This window comes from Capricornis sumatraensis, chromosome 3, assembly GCF_032405125.1.
Source record: "Capricornis sumatraensis isolate serow.1 chromosome 3, serow.2, whole genome shotgun sequence".
Taxonomy (NCBI): Eukaryota; Metazoa; Chordata; class Mammalia; order Artiodactyla; family Bovidae; genus Capricornis; species Capricornis sumatraensis.
In genome coordinates, this window is record NC_091071.1 from 70,420,629 (window position 1) to 70,438,981 (window position 18,353).

General features: G+C 40.8%; 1 protein-coding gene across 1 annotated transcript in view; it reads right to left on the minus strand.

Moving 5' to 3' along the window:
- MYO3B (myosin IIIB) overlaps positions 1-18,353 on the minus strand; it is a 421,280-nt gene that overhangs the window by 224,891 nt on the left and 178,036 nt on the right. The window contains 7 exon segments of the mRNA XM_068968451.1: positions 6,763-6,877; positions 7,210-7,308; positions 11,950-12,152; positions 12,961-13,044; positions 15,659-15,763; positions 16,248-16,364; positions 17,330-17,426. Coding sequence (XP_068824552.1) covers positions 6,763-6,877; positions 7,210-7,308; positions 11,950-12,152; positions 12,961-13,044; positions 15,659-15,763; positions 16,248-16,364; positions 17,330-17,426 — 820 coding nt within the window.

Consider the following 18,353-nt stretch of genomic DNA (forward strand, 5'->3'; position numbering starts at 1 on the left):
TCAAGAGCTTATCTAAAACTCTCAATATTTCCTCTAATTAAAACACACATACACACACCATGTATAAGTATACAAGCTATGAAACCTCTCAAAATAAACCATCCAGGCCTTTCACCACTAGGATGATCATCCACAGAGGAAATGACAAGGACCATGCCCTTGAGACCAGCATCTCACCCTGTATGTCTTTGGCAATATTCTTTTCAGCACACCGCTCAGAGATTTCCTCTTTCAAAGAGGAAAACTACCTATATACTTCAGCAAAGACTTTGGGTTCAAGCACTGAGCAAAAGACTGAAGTTAAAAGCAGATTGGAAAAAAAAAAGAAAAAAAAAAAGCAGATTGGGTCTCCTTCCTTGGTTCAGAGAAGAGGACTTGAGAAAGGGTTCCCAGTGCTCCCCTCATTATGGAGGTATCAGCCTTACAGTGCTGCCTGTGCAGTGTCCAGCCTATTCCCCTTGACTCTTCAGTCCCACTGTTGGGCCAATTAGTTCTCCCTTTCTGGCCTAGGAACCTACATCCATTCTTGTATTTAGGTCAAAACATTATTCATCTACTGGTAGAATTCAATACTCCTCTCTCCCCAGTATGCAACCCAATGTCTCTCCTGTTCTCTTCATAGCCAGCCTAGGAAGGACTTTTCACCTTCCTCACCGTGCTCATTTCCTCTTGCCTCATCTCCAGCTATGGAGGCTTACCTGGTATTCCTGCCTTTCCTGAAGAATCTTGCTATCTGCTTGCCATTCATTGTTGTTCAGTCCCTAAGTCGTGTCCAACTCTGAGAGTCTTTGTGACTCTGTGGACTGCAGCATGCCAGGCTTCCCTGTCCTTCACTATCTCCCGGAGTCTGAGCTAACTCATGTCTATTGAGTCAGTGATGCAATCTAACCATCTCATCCTCCACTGCCCCCTTTTCCTTTTGCCTTCAATCTTTCCCAGCATCAGAGTCTTTTCTAATAAGTCAGCTCTTCGCATCAGGTGGCCAAAGTATTGGAGATTTAGCTTTGGCATCAATCCTTCCAATGAGTATTCAGGGTTGATTTCCTTTAGGATTGATTGGCTATCTACTCTTTTTATTTCTTACCAATTTCCAACTTTCTATATCATAAAATGGAGTCAGCTCACCCAGGATAGGAACAGTTAACAAGAAGATGAACAATTCCTACAATTAGGTTTCCCAGTTCACTGCTGATGAGTATGAATTTGGTTTTACCACCAATCAGCACAAGTGGGAAAGTATTTCTCTACCAAAGCCCCATGCAGGATGTATGACCTTGGTTTCTTTTTCTCTTTTTCTCAAAAGACACTTCTTCCACTGAGGCAGATATTCTCTCTGTAAAGATGAGGCTAAGTGGAAAGTTGAGAAGAATCCTGGTTTTCTCTGTTCAGTTTCGTTTAGTCGCTCAGTCATGTCTGACTCTTTGCGACTCCATGGACAGCAGAACGCCAGTCATCCCAGTCCATCACCAACTCCCGGACCCCATTCAAACTCATGTCCATTGTGCTGGTGCTGCCATCTGACCATCTCATCCTCTGTCATCCCCTTCTCATCCCGCCTTCAATCTTTCCCAGCATCAAGGTATTTTCCAAAAAGTCGGTTCTTTGCATCAGGTGGCCAAAGGATTGGAGTTTCAGCTTCAGCATTGCATCAGTCGTTCCAATGAATGTTCAGGACTGATTTCCTTTATGATGGACTCACTGGATCTCCTTGTTGTCCAGGGGACTCTCAAAAGTCTACTCCAACACTGCAGTTCAAAAGCATCAATTCTTCAGCGCTCAGCTTTCTTTATAGTCCAACTCTCACATCCATACATGACTACTGGAAAAACCATATCCTTGACTAGATGGACCTTTGTTGGCAAAGTAATGTCTGTGCTTTTTAGTATGCTGTCTAGGTTGATCATAGCTTTTCTTCCAAGGAACCAGCATCTTTTAATTTCAAGACTGTAGTCACCATCTTCAGTGATTTTGGAGCCCCTCAAAATAAAGTCTCTCACTGTTTCTACTGTTTCTCCATCTATTTGCCGTGAACTGATGAGACCAGATACCATGATCATAGTTTTCTGAATGCTGAGTTTTAGCCAACTTTTTCACTCTCATCTTTCACTTTCATCAAGAGGCTCTTTAATTCTTCGCTTTCTGCCAGAAGGGTCGTGTCATTGCATATCTGAGGTTATTGATGTTTCTCTTGGTAATCTTAATCCCAGCTTGTGCTTCATCCAGCCCAGCATTTCTCATGATGTACTCTGCATAGAAGTTAAATAAGCAGGGTCACAATATACAGCCCTGACATACTCCTTTCCTGATTTGGAACCAGTCTGTTATTCCATGTCCAGTACTGACAATTGCTTCCTGACTTGCATACAGATTTCTCAAGAGGCAGGTCAGATGGTCTGGTATTCCCATCTCTAAGAATTTTCCACAGTTTGTTGTGATCCACACAGTCAAAGGCTTTGGCATAGTCAATAAAGCAGAAGTAGATGTTTTTCTGGAACTCTTGCTTTTTCCATGATCCAGTGGATGTTGGCAATTTGACCTCTGGTTCCCTTGCCTTTTCTAAATCCAGATTGAACATCTGCAAGTTCATGGTTCACGTACTGTTGAAGCCTGGCTTGGAGAATTTTGAGCATTACTTTACTAGCATGTCAGATGAGTGCAATTGTGTGGCAGTTTGGGCATTCCTGGGCATTGTCTTTCTTTGGGATTGGAATGAAAACTGACCTTTTCCAGTCCTGTGGCCACTGCTAAATTTTCCAAATTTGCTGGCCTATTGAGTATAGCACTTTCACAGCATCATCTTTTAGGATTTGAAATAGCTCACCTGGAATTCCATCACCTCCACCAGTTTTGTTCATAGTGATGCTTCCTAATGCCCATTTGACTTTGCATTCCAGGATGTCTGGCTCTAGGTGAGTGATCACACCATCGTAGTTATCTCTGTTAGCCTGTAGCTAATTCAAGAAAACTGCCCCTGGTTGGCTTCACAGGCATCTCGTGGTACTTATATCTCAGTATCTCCTTAGGAATTTACTCACCCTTTCAGTCTCTCTTTACCTTACTTTTTTTTTTATGTCTTTAGTTTTTCACCAGTTGGTTTTTTTTTTGCCCAAAGCACTGCATTAGGCCCAGCTGACAGGCATTCTTCCTTACAGGCTCTTTACTCAGTTTCCTTTTCAGAGGCTCCCAACATTCGTAACTTTAAAGTCAATGGTTGGTTAAAAAAATTTTTGTTTTGCATGTCAATCATACATCAATAAAGAGTTTTTTTTTTTTAAGTCAATGATAAGTCCTATTGTCTGTCATTAAGGCACTGGAAATCTCAACACCCTCAATTAACACTTTAATATGTACCCCTCTAGTCTGTCCTTAGCAGCATTCTCCCAATTCATGATCTGTTTTGAAGAAAGCGAAAAAAATATTCCCTAATCTCAAAGGCTTCTCCCTAACCTCTTCATCAAGGGATCTGCAATAAATGTCCAATTTTGACCTTCACAAATAACCTGCCAGAAAAGTGTTCATGTACTTATAAACTTATACATTGAAACATGTATACTATCATGTAAGAAACAAATCTGTTTCTGTATCCTGTTCGATGCAGGATACAGGATGCTTGGGGTTGGTGCACGGGGATGATCCAGAGAGATGATATGGGGTGGGAGGTGGGAGGAGGGTTCATGTTTGGGAACTCATGTACACCCGTGGCGGATTCATGTCAGTGTATGCAAAACCAATACAGTATTGTAAAGTAAAATAAAGTAAACATAAAAATTAAAAAAAAAAAAAACCATCTGTCAGGAAAAAAAGAAAAAGAAAACGAAGATCATGGCATCCGGTCCCATCACTTCATGGGAAATAGATGGGGAAACAGTGGAAACGGTGTCAGATTTTATTTTTTTGGGCTCCAAAATCACTGCAGATGGTGACTGCAGCCATGAAATTAAAAGACGCTTACTCCTTGGAAGAAAAGTTATGACCAACCTAGATAGCATATTCAAAAGCAGAGACATTACTGTGCCAACAAAGGTCCATCTAGTCAAGGCTATGGTTTTTCCAGTAGTCATGTATGGATGTGAGAGTTGGACTGTGAAGAAAGCTGAGAGCCAAGAATTGATACTTTTGAACTGTGGTGTTGGAGAAGACTCTTGAAAGTCCCTTGGACTGCAAGGAGATACAACCAGTCCATCCTAAAGAAGACCAGTCCTGGGTGTTCACTGGAAGGACTGATGCTAAGGCTGAAACTCCAATACTTTGGCCACCTCATGCGAAGCGTTGACTCACTGGAAAAGACCCTGATGCTGGGAGGGATTGGGGGCAGGAGGAGAAGGGGAAGACAGAGGATGAGATGGCTGGGTGGCATCACTGACTCGATGGACATGGGTTTGGGTGAACTCTGGGAGTTGGTGATGGACAGGGAGGCCTGGCGTGCTGCGATTCATGGGGTCGCAAAGAGTTGGACAAGCTGAACGACTGAACTGAACTGAACTGGATTCATATACCAGTAAGACAAGCATAATATTAAACAAAAATAGTATGGTTTAATCCAAAAATAAGAGTAGAAAAGCACTGATCTTCATTACAGGGTTTTAGGTATAACCACCTCTGCCGCCCCCACCCCCCTGCCAGCTGCCCACAGGGATTTCATTGTTACTGGAAGTTCACTACCAGTGAAGTTTCTTTACAATAAACCTAGGTTCAAGGGTTCTTTCCAATATTTTTGGCTCTAAGGGTTTGGGAAAAATTTAAAGGCTTCCTGCAGGGAATTAGTGACACTGTAAGAAAGGACAGGGACCACAATTTTTATTAAATTGACCAGTTCATTCAAGCTCTGTCTACAAATACCCCTAAGAAAAACTTAAGAGAAAGTTCTGTTACGTCAGTTGTTTAGCATCTGCTTCCTGACTACAGTCAATTAAGTCTTTCTGAATTTAGTCAAACTACTTTGAGTTTACAAACATAAAGCAAACTGAGTTAATTCAGCAAAATAGGTTGTCTATAGAGATACAGACAAAGATACAACAAAAGAAATCAGGATAAGAAAGATCCAGTCTCTTCCTTCCATTTCCAGGACTGCTGACATAAACTGTGTTTATTTCCAGCATGAATTAACATGGAACATAATGAATATACACACACATATATATAATCACAGTCTGATTATTCATTTAACAGTTCAGACCAGACATAAACTAAAAATATTTACTACCTTTTGTTTCTTTATTTTCATAGCTGTTCATGCAATCATTCACTCATTTCTACTAGACTTTATTCCCATAGGAGTTTGGGATAGCTTACTTAAAGGATATATACTTAGCATATTTAGTTTCTTTTGTTTTTAATTTTCTTATCTTAAAACATCATCTGTTTTATTATTATTTATACCATTAGGACAGGGCTGATATAATAGCCTTTCCTTTAGAATTGGCATCAATCTTTCTACAGTATTCTATAACCATTGTTGTACTTATTAGAAGCGAAATACTATGAACCCTACGACTGACCTCTCTATTGTTCCTGTGTCCTTTAAAGAAAGTATGCCCTTAACACTTCAGCATGAGCCAAGTGACTTTAAATGGCTCTACTGCCAAGTTTTGACTCTTCTGGTGACACATCTTTGATAACAACCAGCTCTATAAATTAACAACCATAAAGGTCCTTTAATAATACTGGAACCTGTTTAATTGCTCTCCTCTAAGAAGCCAAGGGAAATATATTTCTATTTGTATCTGACCTTTGGGATTTTCCACTGTCAGTTTAAAGTCTGTGGGAGGCTGACAGAAAAATTTAACAGCTAGCTAGAAAGAAGAAATGTATTATTATAACTAAAATCAACCAAGCTGGGGAGGAAAGGGCTGGCCAAACTCCTTGGATTACAAAAGCAATCTTTTATCCAGAGTGGCTGTCCCAAGCTAACTCAAGTGTCTTGTAATCTAATCCCTGAAGATTTAAACATTTTCACCTATCTCCTAATCATTCACCTCCTTTGTTGGAAAGGCAAAAGCATCTGTATATTTTACAAATTTGATGGCAAAAAGCCCAGAAACTATGACACAAATGTATCGCAGAGTATTATTTGAGCCTAGGGTGATAAATATTTTCTGTCACCCCCAGTATATATTTAATAGAGACAGCCTGTATCTAGTATGATAAAGGCAATATACTACTTAGAACTATAGCTAATAATTGCAATTCTGCACCATGGAGAAGAAAGTGACTGCAAGAAAGTTGAAAAGGTTTAATTTGTCTGAGGCACAAGCAACTATTTACACAAATATCTTCCTGCGGCTTGGGGGTAACCTCCATATTCTTATACTCCTATTAGACAATTCACTCCAATGTTTGGAACAACCCCAGCTCAGAAAAGGGCAGTGTTGTTTTGGTGTTTGTTATCAAAGCTGGAGTGAATTGATGACAGAGGTAACAATTCACAGGTATTTGGCATTTACAAAAGTACTTCTATATCATTTTTTTATTTTTATTTTTAGTGCTTCTACTTTAATGTTCCCCTCAGAGCTTACTAAAATGCAGATTTTGAGTTAGCTGTCCTTGGTGAGGCCTGACGATCTGCATTTCTAACAAGCTCTTAGGTGATGGCAATGTCTCTGGTCCTTGGGTCACACTTTTAAGTAGCAAAACCTTATAACATGACCAGCATGGCATTTGAAAAGCATGGGTACTGCCCCAAGTTGGAACTTTCAGGTCTTCATTCTCATTGACCGAAGAATATGAACACTTGAGTTTCTTTTTGTCCTGGCAATCACTTACCTTGTCAGTGAATCCTATAATCCTGAAGCAATGCTGAATTGCTTCAAACTGTCTTCTGTAAGACTCCTTGGAAGTTATGTCATGCATCACCCTTCCAGTTTCATCAGCTATGTACCTACATGGAGTATGACCACACAGAATGAGTACTGACTTGGCAAATGGCATCCCAAATACCAGGGTATCATTGGGCTCTTCTTTGCAAGAGCATTTCCTTACAGTCTAATACTGTGATGAAATAATGGTGTGCATGGCTAAGTAAAATGCCTGCAATTGAGTTTTTAAGCTTTCTAGAAAATGCAAAGGGAAATAAAGTTCCTGCCATCTCATGTGGGCATTTTGGCTAAAGAGACTGTATGTCTAGTTAGGAGAATGGCTCCATTTCCAAGTTTTGTCAATTGCTAATTATATATTCATTACAAATTAACAACTAAAACCCCTGAAACTTACCTAGGAGGCTTTTCCTCAGGAAGTCGGAACTCAGAAAGTTTCTTTTGGTGATAAAGACCAGCATAAATATAATAAAATATGTGAAAATTTTTCTCCCCTCTGGAAAAAAGTAGGGACGGGACATTGTTAATTACATATTCTGGGCTTCTCTACTTGATGGCTTTTCCCTTCTATGCAAAATATTATTCTGTAGCCAATTTGCATTCGTAGGCAATTAATATGCTACATTCCTAGAGAAGGAAATGGCAGAATACTCCAGTATTCTTGCCTGGAAAATCCCACAGACAGAGGAGCTTTGAAGGCTATAGTCCGTAGGGTTGCAAAGAGTCAGACACCGCTGAGCACGCAGTACAATATGTTACATCCCAAATACAGAATAGTAATGGGGAGAGGATTAGGACAGCAATTTCCACAGTGTCACACATTTATGTTTATACAGAAGGTTTTAGAGAATGGAACATTTATAGGGGGTAACAGCTCAGGTTACTTACGTTTAGAGATCTTTCTATTCCAGACCAAATAACTGTGCATCTGTGACACACATCTTGTTTGAAGCCCATGTTGCATCAGAGACAGTGATATTCAACTTACAAAGATCACCCAAACTCCCTATTTCACTGAAGCCCAAGACAAGAAGCAGCTCACTAGTAGTTCAGCAAGTTAGGGAAGGGCACTGGTCCCAGAACTAAGGTTTCCACTGTCTCAAACTTGTATTCTTTCAAATACAGTCCAAAAATGGCATGCATCATCTACCCAGTCTCGAATGTACCTGTTTTTAGGCTACTCTGGCCAGGGTGGGTGCTGCTGGACTGTGGTCTCTGTGGTCTATGGACTGCAGTCAGCTTATGATGAGACAAGAAACTGGAAAGTCTGTGTCCAGACATTTTATAGTAAGTGGTATTTCTATGATATCTGAGAGTATGATGATTTTTCTGGTAATACACTTCAATTATATTTTACAAAAATAAAATCACAATTTATCATGAACTATTAAAAAAAAACTAGTCTTTCAACAAAGATAGTTTGAAAAGTCCTTCTCTCTATCCTTATTTTCCTTTGGAGGTCAGTCTCTTCTGTCGATGCCCTAGGATTCTCACAAATCCTCACCTTGGCTAACGTAGCTCTGTGGAAAGAAATCTTATCTTCCTTCTACTCCTTGTCCCTGTCTGTGACATGGGCCCCACACTTTTCTTCAGTTTCTCCTGGATATTATCCTGGATATTCTGGCCTTCCTCTACTTGATTATTCTGTCTAAGCTCACCTGGTACATTCTTATCTCTACCAGCCATTCCTCACCCCTATTTGCTCACTCAGGTAATAAACTTACTGAGTGCCGAGTATGGCAGGCACTGCACCAGATGCCAGGGATATGGGACAGAGGATTCCTGCTCTCTGGAGCTTCCTTCTAGTGATGGACAGAGATGAATCAGCATGAAAACTGGTGATAAGGACTTTGAAAGAAACAATCAAAGGGCTGAGACAAACAACATTCCCGGATGAGGGTCACTTGTGCCCAGTGAAGGGAAGGACTCTCAAAGGAAATAACATGAAAATCAAACTTTAAAGTGTGAGAAAGGAGTGGAAGGAGCTACAGGGAGAAGAGTGAAAGCATTTCAAGGAGACGGAGCAGCACGTACACAAAGGCTCTGAGCATGATATCCATGTAGGGACCAAAAGTCTGCTGGTTGAGAAGCCGGTGGACAGGTGGGCAGGGCCAGCCCACACAGGCCTTATCAGGCTATAATGAAGATTTTGTTGATTATGCAAATAGAATTCTTTGAAGTGTTTTAAACTGTAAATGTGAGACTAGATTGTAAGAAGTTAAGATGGGTGCAAGGAGACCAATTAGGAGGAGTTGGTGAGAGAATCCTACTACATGCCAGAGGAGAGCAGAACCAGAAAGATCAGATGAGCAGGACTTACACAAATCCCACCTCCTTCTCATCCAATGTCTTCAGTCTATTTTACCCACCAGTGCTATCATATTGACTAAAATTAACAGCAATAATAAGTAATGGGTTATTAGGTACCAGTTATTCTATATTTGGTTTTGAAAGTGAAAGTATTAGCTGCTCAGTCATGTCTGACTCTTTGCAACCCCATGGGCTGTAGCCCACCAGGCTCCTCTGTCTATGGAATTTTCCAGACAAGAATACTGGGGCAGGTAGCCATTCCCTTCTCCAGGGGATCTTCCACACCCAGAGACTGAACCTGGGTTTCCTGTATTCAAGGTGGATTCTTAACCATCTGAGCCACAAAAGGTTGGCTTTATTATGTCTTCTTTTGCATATGAAGAAAGTAAGCTATAAGGATAGTTCTATTAATAAGTGACAGAGCTGTGATTAGAACCCTCCTTACATTTTCCTTGTAAAAGACCACTTTAATTTGAACACAGAAAACTACAATTTCCATTGTCAGAGGTAGTTTCCTAAACCTTATAATAACCCTAATTTAGAAAGAAAGAAGCAGGGCACCTCATAAAAATTAATCAAGACACCACAGGGAAGCTAAAAATGACTGATCCTATCCTTTTGTGCATTTGTTTAATTTTCAAGTCAGTCCCTATTTTGTGAAGGGACTGCAGGTATCTGATAAAAGAAGATGCTGGGGTTCTGAACCTAAAACAAGTCCTGTGGGTTCCACTTGCACAGCCTCTCTCAGATTCATCGGCTCCCCTGCCTCCCCATCGCCACTGCTACCACCTCAGTTCAGGCTCACAGTCTCTCTCAGGTTGATCTGAAAACAGCCTCCTAGCGGTCCCAGTGTAATAGTACTTCTTGCATCTTCTCCAATCCATTTGCTCCACTGAAGCCAGAGCCATCATCTGATCATAACAAAACCCAAGCTGGGTTTTGTGACTCCCCTGCTTCAAAACGTTAAATGGCTCCTTTTTATCTTTAGAATAAGGTTCAGAAGAATTGTCTTTAGAATAAGGTTCCTCAGCCCGGCTCCAAAGCCCCGCACGATCCGGCCTCAGTCTTGTCTTTGCTCCTCTCTTCCCCCGCCCCCACTCCTGTCCCCACCCCATCTCTTTGGCTGACTTCTAGCGACCCTCAGGGCTCAGATTAAATGTCTCTCACACAGGAGACCCTCTCCTCCTAGGCTAGGCTATTACCCTTTCACCTGTTCTACTTTCAGAGCGCCTTACATTGCTTCCTGGTACCTACCACAATTGTTATGCATTAAGCTTATTTATTTTTTCTGCCTCATGCCTGTGACCCTTCCTGCGCCTGTCCCTCTCTCATCCCCGATCCACTCCAAGCTCCAAGAATACTAGGACTTTGTCTATTTCGTTTACTCTTGCAACCCCAACAGAGAGCACAACACTAGCATGCAGCAGGAATCCAATAGACAGTAAAGGCGTAAATGGAGCCATGTTCCTGAGGAAGTCTAATGTCCTCTAACAGTAATAATAATAGGAAGAGAGGCTAACTCTCTGATAATGTGTACCAACCCAGGCACTTTTAAAAGTTCTTTTACATAAACAAACTCACTAATTTTCATGGCAAACTCATGAGGTAGGCTCTAGGAGCATCTTCATTTCACAGATGAGGCTCAGGGAGGTTAGGTGATGAGAGCGTTAATTCTTAGGTAGCTTGATGAGGAGTCAGGGGCCCTCGAGGAGGAGAAAGGGATAAACCTTTATTCTGTATTGCTTTGTCTTAATCACATAAGACATTTTTTCTTAAACTCTGAGTTATTATGACAACAATCTTTAAGACTAACTTTCTTTAAGCCCAGAGCTAATGATGTCTGGGCTTAATGTCTGTCTGACTTAAAGTCATGTCTGACTCTTTGCGACCCCATAGACTGTATAGTCCCTGGAATTCTCCAGGCCAGAATACTGGAGTGGGTAGCCTTTCCCTTCTCCAGGAGATCTTCCCAACCCAGGGATGAAACCCAGGTCTCCTGCATTGAGGGCAGATTCTTTACCAGCTGAGCCACAAGGGAAGCCTGAGAATACTGGAGTGGGTAGCTTATCACTTCTCCAGCAGATCTTCCCAACCCAGGAATCGAACCAGGGTCTCCTGCACTGTAGGCAGATTCTTCACCGACTGAGCTATGAAGGCTAAATCTTCTTTGGAGATCATGAATCTGACATCATTCTCCATAAGCTATCAGTGACATACCCATGGTCACACAGTAAATGTCAGAGACAGCCTTGAACCAAGAGCAGTCCATGCTATTGACCACAGCTGCTATGCTGCTTTTTTTTTTTTTTTTGCTGCACCATGCAGCTTGTGGGATCTCAGTTCCCCAACCAGGGATTGAACCCTCAGCAGTGAGAGCCAGAATCCTAACCACCAGACCGCCAGGCAAGTTCCTATACTACTCTTCTTAAAATAACTTTTCCCTCTCTCAAACTAGGGGAAACTTAACATGTAGAATATTCTCAGTGTTTTTTTTTTTTAATAGACAAGCTCAATTTTAAGGGAACTAGTAATTTATAAAAGTAAGTGCATATTGTTAAATTCTACCTGGTATAACCAACTCCAGGGAATGGGCATACCTATCCCAAAGTAATCCCATCCAGCCCTTTCTACTGTGCTTGTAAACGTCTTTTAGGTTAGAAATCACCATTTATCCTTTCCTTAAATAGTTCCTTGCCTTTGGGGAGGCTGAGGGTAGGAATGGGGGCAGGGATACTAAGAACAAAGAATGGAATATAGCCATAAAAATTCCCAAAGCCTCCTGTCCACACTGCAGCATAAAAGCAGAGTGAGAAAATAGGGCACCTACATCGCCTGTTTTATAACTCTGGATTTTTCAAGGAGATATTCAGAGATTCTTGCTCCCATCACAGCTCCAGTTGGTGTAAACATCATTTCCAGGTATTTTCCAAAACGGCTGGAATTGTCATTGATGGCAGTGCATGCATTGCCAAAGGCTTCCACCAGAGAGTTGACTTGCAGAATTTTTTCTCTCAAGGTCTGATTATCTGCCTGTGCCAAACAGAGAACAGTCCAGTGGAGTCTCCAGAAACATTACTCCAGTAGAGCTGCCACACACCCCTCCCAGTAAATAAAAATCACATTTATCTTTTGCGGGAAAACTCCATTTGGGAAATTAGCATCAACCACCAGCACTGTTTGCTCAGATAAGCATTTCCCCAGGTGTATAAGTATCAGATGAGGCTAGAATAGGTCAGTATTTATGACCAGCCACGCTTATCTTAAAATCCTTGAATGATAAAATGCCTAGAGTTTAGAAAGAATTTTAAATAGATTCCATCACTTTTCTGTTATTCATCATAATATTCAATAAACCTCCTCTATAAAAAATACTTAAATTTGTTCTTAGTCTTACAATACACTGCTTAGAAGTAATTGCGAGGCTATTTTTACAGCCATATCTTCAATGTCCATTTCACCAAGCTAAAAATTTCTATTTCCCTCAACTTTTGCTCAAAGATTTCTACTTTCCAGTCCTTTAATCACCTTAGTGACTCCCCCGATCCTGCTCCTAGTGTTTAACCACTTTTACTACTTAATGGCTGTTTGTATTATACTGAGAACAAGAAAAGTTAATTGCCAAATCTAGTAAATTCGTGCTGGCATTATTTTCTTCACTACATGAAAGGAGGAGGACATGCTGACATCTTACAAGGCCTAGCAATCAGGAGGCGAGCATAATAAAGATGGAATGTTTCCATGTACCCCCTAAAAAAATCCAGTATTTCCATCATTTTAGAAATATGCAGTTACTCTGAAGGGACTTCAAGCCACAGTACAGAAAGCAGGTCATCATTACCTTTCCCAAGAAAGTCAAATGCTGAACGATCAGGTGGGCACTTTCTGTCTTCCCAGAGCCACTTTCTCCACTGATGACAATGCACTGATACAGAAAAGGAAGTGTTGGTGAAGAATTCACAGCACAGTAGACATCCCGTGTGTTCAGCTATGATTTTCATGTAACATCCACCACTGTTCACCTTAACTCTTCCCTGAGCAATACATCTTAGGAATCTTTCCATTTCAGTACATTGAGAGCTTCTTTAACCTTTTTAGTAATTTGTGGCTCCTATGTACAGATGTACCATAGTCTATTTAACCAGTCAGAATGGATACTTGAGTTTTTTCCTATGTTCATTATATTTATGCAGGTTCATTTGTAGAATAAATTCCCAGAAATGGGGTTGTTGGACCAAAAGGTAAACACATTCATAAGTTTAATAGATAATACCAAATTGCTTTCCTAAGGACTGTATGAAAGTGCCTATTCTCCTGCAGCATCACCAACTGGGTATGTTGGATTTCTGCTATTCTGATAGGCAAAACACTGTATCTCGGTAGAGTTTTAATTTGCACTTTTATTACGAGTGAGATTGGGCATCTTCTCATAAGTTTAATGTCATTCATATTTTCCTTTTTTGTGTCCAGTCTATATCCTTTGCCTTCTTTTTTTAGTATTATTGGTCTTTCTATCAGTGTTTTCTAGGAGCTCTTTATGTATAAAGGAGATTAGGGGGTGTGGTATAATAAACAACATATATTGGGTATTTGCCTCTGGTTCTTGACTCTGAGCGCCTAAACTTTTGGAATGTCCTGAATGATAGAAGTGGTGGAGCATTCTTTGTTATTCACAAACAAGTCCCTTTCAAGCAAATATAACTGCTAACCAAGTGGTTCAAGGTGGAGCCCAGGACAGCTTCAGGATGGGGGCTGATCACCAAAAAAGATGTAGGGGGAGGGAACTTTCAGCCTTACCATTCCAACTTCTGGGGAGGGGAAAGGGGCTAGAGACTGATTGAGTCATAAAAACTCTTAAACAACAAGATTCAGAGAGCTTCCAGTGTGAATATGTTGCAGGCCAGGGAGGGGCCTGTGCCTAGAAAATGCATAGAACCTTTGCACCATTTTCTCCTCTATATCTTGCCCTCAGCATCTCTTCCATTTGGCTGTTTCTGAGTTGTGTCCTTTATAAAAACCCAGTAAACACAAGTATTTTTCTGAGTTCTGTGAGTCATTCTAGTGAATTATCAAACCTCGGGGGGATTGTGGGAAGCCCTGAATCTGTAGTCAGCCAGGCAGAAGAGTGGGTATCCTAGGCACCCCATTCACAACTGGCATTGAAGTACAGGTGGTCTTGTGGACTGAGCCCCGAGCTTGTGAGGTCTGTGCTAAATCTGGATAGCTAGTATCAGAATTGAATGGAACTGAATTGTTAGACATCTGGTTGGCATCAGGGAATTGCAGAATTTGCTAGTGTTGGTAGAGACATAACATTTGGTGTCAGAAAAAAGATAACACAGTGGGATAACTTTGTAACTTGAAAAACACATATATCTCCCTTCATTTACTCCTGTCTATGAATTCTGTGGACATTTCACAAATCTCTGGGAAAGGTAATAATTTGGAGAAGCTAAGTTTTTAACCCACAGTTAATCCATGTATTCCATTTTATAAACTGCACTATTAAAATTTCAAGTGTTTCTCAACAAATCCAAAACCAGACTTCACAGGTCTCAGGAAATATATACATTGTGCTTCTCTCATAAAAATTTCTCATGAAATTAGACTGTTTCTATAACAGAATAAACACACAAGGGAAAAAATATTACAAGTAAAGGAAGGGCCAAGGGTGGATATGCCACCACTGTGAACTGGAGGTCCAGACAGTTAAAATTTATGGGCGAGCTTTGTGTTAATAGCATTGAGTTTAAGATCTGTGCAGTTTTCCTCCAATTCATCACAATTTCTTAGCAGCTAAACAGTGGGTACGTGACCATTATCAGCCTGTGTGCAGTATTTCATACGACAAGGACTGGACCATGAACTTTCTGAACCCTTCCTAGGAAAGAACTTAATTTCTGTCATTCTCCATCTTGTTTTTATTACAGTCATTACCATGTCATCAGTTTTGTGTTAGCTCTATGTTCTCATATTAGAATTATCTTATTCTATTTTAGGGATTCCCTGATAGCTCAGTTGGAAAAGAACATGCCTGCAATGCAGGAGACCCCAGTTCAATATCTGGGTCAGGAAGATCTGCTGGAGAAGGGATAGGCTACCCACTCCAGTATTCTTAGGCTTCCCTTGTGGCTCTGCTGGCAAAGAGTCTGCCTGCAATGTGGGACACCTGGGTTCGATTCTTGGGTTGGGAAGATCCCCTGGAGAAGGGAAAGGCTACCTACTCCAGTATTCTAGCCTAGATAATTCCATGGACTCTATAGTCCATGGGGTGGCAAAGAGTTCTATTATATTTTACCAGGGAAAATGAGTGTATTTGAGGAGGATGTCTCACATTTCTTGAAAAGGGTTTCTACATTCTCTTGTTCCTCTAGTTTATCACTACTCCTGTCCCACTGAGCTACTATTTCATTGCCTATTTCCTCGAGTCAGTATAAGCAACCAGAGTGGCAAGTTTTTAGGAAAATTCAAGAGCTGCAAAGGAGAACAGAAAACATCCTACTGTGGGACTTGGTGGGGAAGGACAGTTAAGTTCTTACCTGGTCTTTGCTGAAAGTAACCATGCACTGGTAAGCAGCATCTGCTGATGCAAATATGTGGGGGGGATTTGAGGCACGTTTCACTCCATGATACAGTCTGGAAAACTGAAAAACATTAATTTAAAGAACTCTTCTAATGTTCCAATACCCTTTGCCCATAAAACCGAGGCTGTGTCACTTTTCAGGGGAATTGTGGCATCAGAGAGGCTGTAGAGCAGAGTCTCTGGAGTCTACAGGCCTGACTTCAAATCCCAGGCTCCATAGCTTGTTCAAGGACACTAACTTCACTATGTGAAGTCTCCTCATCTGCCAAATAGGCTTACTAATAGTACCCATCATGCAGGGTCATGAGAAATATCCAAGGCAACCCAATGCGGGGTATACAGCAAACACTAACTGAATGTTAGCTGTTATCGTTACATCTTAACTTAAAAGTCACCTCCAAAATGTACGAATTTTGTTGCACTGTTATTTTCAGTTTGGGGGATGTCCACCCATGGTATTTTTTCTCACTTTTTCTCCCTTTTCATTTTTCCTTGAGATTTCAAATTTCCTGTTAAGGAGCCACATGCTCAAAAATATTCCTTACCTGTGGAGAGTATATGCTTAGATTCTGGAAGGGGTTTAAGGCAATTAAGATATCTCCAACATATGTGTAAATAAGTAAGTCCACATAACGCTTCTGCAGCTGATGAATAATTGTATCCTAAGAAGAGGATAAATAGTACTGAGAGTAAACGTTATTTCTAGTCAAGGGAGAGATATTAAAAATAACAACAAGTGTATTCTTACAAGAATAATTTTCTCCAAAAGATTAAAATAGTCCATTTAAATCATACCTTATTGATTAGGACCCTAATGATCCTAAATGCAGATATTTGCCTTAAAAGAAGAAAAAATTAGGAATATACTATTTAGAAGAAATCAGCCCACTTAGGACTTGCTAAAAAACACTGACATATCCGACAAGAGTTTTGTTACTATGAAAAGACTGTTTGACTCCATCCAAATGTTCTATTCAGAATTCGATTTAATAGGCCATTCCTATTAATAAAGTACAGATAAACTGTAAGTTCGTTTTTCAAAGCATTACACTAAAAAATTTATGTGGTGGGAATGTAGAATTGAACACTTTTATATCACACTTTAGTGATTCATACATTGCATTTAAGGGTCCCCAGAGTTAGAAACAGCAGAAGCAGGTCCAATGCAATTAACAGCTCTATTAAACATGCATATTTTAAATGGGGATTATCACAATTTTCAAATTTGGAATTCAAGCTATATTAGCTGCACTATTTCCCTAAATGAAGCTCTTCTTTACGAAGAACAAACAACTGTTTTAATTTAAGGGTTAAATTGCATGGTTCTATAAACAGAAAATAATTTCAGCTGATATAAAAACATCTTTTAAGCCTGCAATATAAAAGCCTTCACGGGAAAACTCCAAATCCTTTTCTCTTCATCATTTAGGACATTTAGGGGACTATAATGAACACAGCACAACACGGAATCATAGTCACAGCAGCCAAACATCCTTGAGTTTCACCCCAGGGCTACACAAACAAAGTCTCAAGTGACCTTAGGAGAACATGGTCTACAACAGAAAGATCAGACCAGTCGTGTGAAACAAAAGTCCTTGGTGAAAACTGCCTATTAAACATTTAGTACCTCATCCAGGACCTCCATATTGACCAAGTCATCCTCAAGGCAGTATTTTTCAGCATCTTCCACATGATAGGGTCTTTTGGTGTGCATCCTTTCATGCCTAGAGTTTATCCAGAGAATATTAGTACTAAGGCAGTAAAAAGTATATCAGAAACTAGGCCACAAGAACAATTCAGCCACTGTCTCATCACACAACACGTTCAGAGACTTCAGAGAAGGGACAAGAAGAGCAAGCCGAGTCCAGGCCCCTGGCCCTCCCTCATCACTGCAGAAATTCCAGGGGAAAGGGGTGCTCCAGCATCCAAGCCTTCCGCTGCCGTGAGGAGCACTGCCAAATGGGCCCATATAATACTCATATCTGCTTTTCTTAAATGCCAACCACAGTACTTCCTCACATTATTTTCTGTTCAGCATCAGACACATAATTCTCGTTAAGGTACTTCCCTTGAGGTTCCCTCTTGCTTCTACCAGCACCACTCCCCATTTTCTGGGGAATTTTTAAAGCTACAGAAAACTTTAGAGAATAACATAGCAAATACCAATGATAAAGAAACACTCATATTTTGTTTGTTTTAAATCCCTCTGTGACCCACTCCACTTTCCTCAGTTCAGTTCAGTCACTCAGTCGTGTCTGACTCTTTGCGACCCCATGGACTGCAGCATACCAGGCCTCCCTGTCCATCACCAACTCCGGGAGTTTATTCAAACTCATGCCCATTGAGTCAGTGACACCATCCAACCATCTTATCCTCTGTAGTCTCCTCCTCCCGCCTTCAATCTTTCCCAGCATCAGGGTCTTTTCAAATGAGTCAGTTCTATGCTTCAGGTGGCCAAAGGATTGGAGTTTCAGCTTCAGCATCAGTCCTTCCCATGAATACTCAGGACTGATTTCCTTTAGGATGGACTGGTTGGATCTCCTTGCAGTGCAAGGGACTCTCAAGAGTCTTCTCCAACACCACAGTTCAAAAGCATCAGTTCTTTGGTGCTCAGCTTTCTTCACAGTCTAACTCTCACATCCATACATGAC